This window comes from Monomorium pharaonis, unplaced genomic scaffold, assembly GCF_013373865.1.
Source record: "Monomorium pharaonis isolate MP-MQ-018 unplaced genomic scaffold, ASM1337386v2 scaffold_90, whole genome shotgun sequence".
Lineage (NCBI taxonomy): Eukaryota > Metazoa > Arthropoda > Insecta > Hymenoptera > Formicidae > Monomorium > Monomorium pharaonis.
The window spans coordinates 1-2043 of record NW_023416069.1 but is presented as its reverse complement, the minus strand read 5'-3'; the positions used below and the strand labels follow the sequence as shown (position 1 = coordinate 2043).

Genomic DNA, 2043 nt, shown 5'->3' with positions numbered 1-2043 from the left:
GACAATCTTGAAATAAAATTCGACTACAAATGTGATTCCAAAATATTCTGAAAAATGCCCTATTTTAAGTGACCAATCATCTTACGCAAAGCATCGATGGAAACTTTACCTAAGGCCGAAATCACATGGTGCGGAATAGAGCTACGGAATAGAACTTGCGTCATAGAAGCAGCCAATCAGAGCTTTGCCGCATCAGAATGCGTTGATGCTGCAAAGCTCTGATTGGCTGCTTCTATGACTCACGTTCTATTCCGCAGCTCTATTCCGCACCATGTGATTTCGGCCTAAGAAGAAGAAAGGAAGAGAAAAACATATGATCCTTTTTGGTTAACCTCCATTGACGCGGTACGGTGGTAGACGTTGATGGACGTTGGTTGATTGAGTAGCTGTATATAACTTTTTTGCAGCTACGGGAGATTAAATCCATCAAAAATGGTTTCAAGAGCGACGTCGAGAAGGATTCCCGAGGTAGAAACCGCGTATAGATTATGTGCAATGTGAACGGATTGGTAGTGATGAAAATGGTGAAACACTGCCACGAGGAGTCCTCTGGCAACATGGAAGTCGCCCAGGGTGCTCTTCTTGGTTTGGGTCGTGCAAAACCGCCTGGAGATTACCAACTGCTTCCCATTTCCCAAAAACGACGAGATCATGGACGAAGAGGAGTATCAGCTTGCCATGATGCGGAGGTTAAGATGGTAAGTATCAGTATAAAATTCAAAAATGTAGCGCCTTAGAACACAAGGACAATATTTTGTTTAACGGCACGCAGGGTGAATGTCGATCACTTCCACGTTGGTTGGTATCAGAGCGCGGACGTCGGCAACTTCCTGAATCTGTCCCTGCTAGAGTCGCAGTATCACTATCAGACCTCTATTGAGGAATCGGTCGTGCTTATTTACGACACGGCGAAGTCCGCCAGAGGTTTTCTAACGCTCAAAGCATACCGGCTCACTCCGCAAGCGATACAGATGTACAAGGAGAACGAGTTCACTCCAGAAGCTTTGCGCACCTTAAAGATTGGATACGAAAGTCTCTTTGTCGAAATTCCAGTTGTTATAAAGAACAGTAATCTGACGAATATCATGATGTCAGAATTGGACGAAATGATTCCAGAGGAGCAGGGCACAAAGTACCTGGATCTTGGAACAGCTACAGTGTTAGAGAACCAATTAAGATGCCTAATGGATCGAGTGGATGAGTTGAATCAGGAGGCAATGAAGTTTAACAGGTATCAACAGTTGGTGGTTCGACAGCAGCAAGATAAGAACAGGCTATTGGCCAAGAGGGCCCAAGAGAACGCTGCTAGGGCTGCGAAGGACGAACCACCGCTACCCGATGACGATATCAACAAATTGATGAGACCTCTAGTCCCACCAAGATTAAATCCAATGATTGTCGCTGGACAAATCAACACGTACAGCGAGCATATCTCGCAATTCTGTGCTCAGAGCTTAGCAAAATTGTATATCACTCAAAGTCTACAAAATGCAAAGGAGGCAAAGTCATCCCGTTGATTAATTGTATTGAGGATATTTACAACATGCAAAAAAATAATTACAAAAATAAAAGAACATACGATTTTTCAAGAAATTCGTTCAATTGTTTATTTATTTTTTTTAATTCAACAGCTATAATAAATTTAAAATTAAATAACAATATACTATAATATGTACAAATATCTCAAATAATATTTAACAATTGAAAGCTATTCACATTTGTCATTATCTTAGAAAATCCTTTGAAGCATTTAACTGCCAAATTTTTGGTAGAACATCTCCACATCTCCCTTTTATTCTCAAATTGATAAGTTTATCGCCTCTAGTTTCACCGATATTTACCATTGCTATTGGCTTCTTAGCATCAAACGCTTGCAGTACAATCCTGTATGCGGAGAATGTACTAAGTGTTGTTCCCAAAATTAGCAAAGCATCTAAACTTTCCACATTAGCTTTCACATTTTGTACTTTATCGTGTGGCACGTTGTCTCCAAAAAATACAATATACGGTTTCAAAATGCCACCGCAATTGTCGCAAGCAGGA

General features: G+C 40.9%; 2 protein-coding genes across 2 annotated transcripts; one reads left to right on the top strand and one right to left on the bottom strand.

Moving 5' to 3' along the window:
* The first annotated feature begins 326 nt into the window (after positions 1-326).
* LOC105839036 (eukaryotic translation initiation factor 3 subunit H) lies at positions 327-1566 on the top strand. The gene is given in 5 exon segments (XM_012685046.3): positions 327-480; positions 482-502; positions 504-590; positions 592-698; positions 773-1566. Coding segments are annotated over 5 exon segments (1008 nt in total). The 5' UTR covers positions 327-432; the 3' UTR covers positions 1518-1566.
* Positions 1567-1596: 30 nt separating this feature from the next.
* On the bottom strand, positions 1597-2038 carry LOC118648842 (NAD-dependent protein deacylase Sirt4-like; the record flags this gene model as incomplete). Its single annotated transcript, XM_036295296.1, has 1 exon — positions 1597-2038. A coding segment is annotated over one exon (314 nt), but the record flags the coding sequence as incomplete, so codon positions are not given.
* Between the last annotated feature and the right edge of the window lie 5 nt (positions 2039-2043).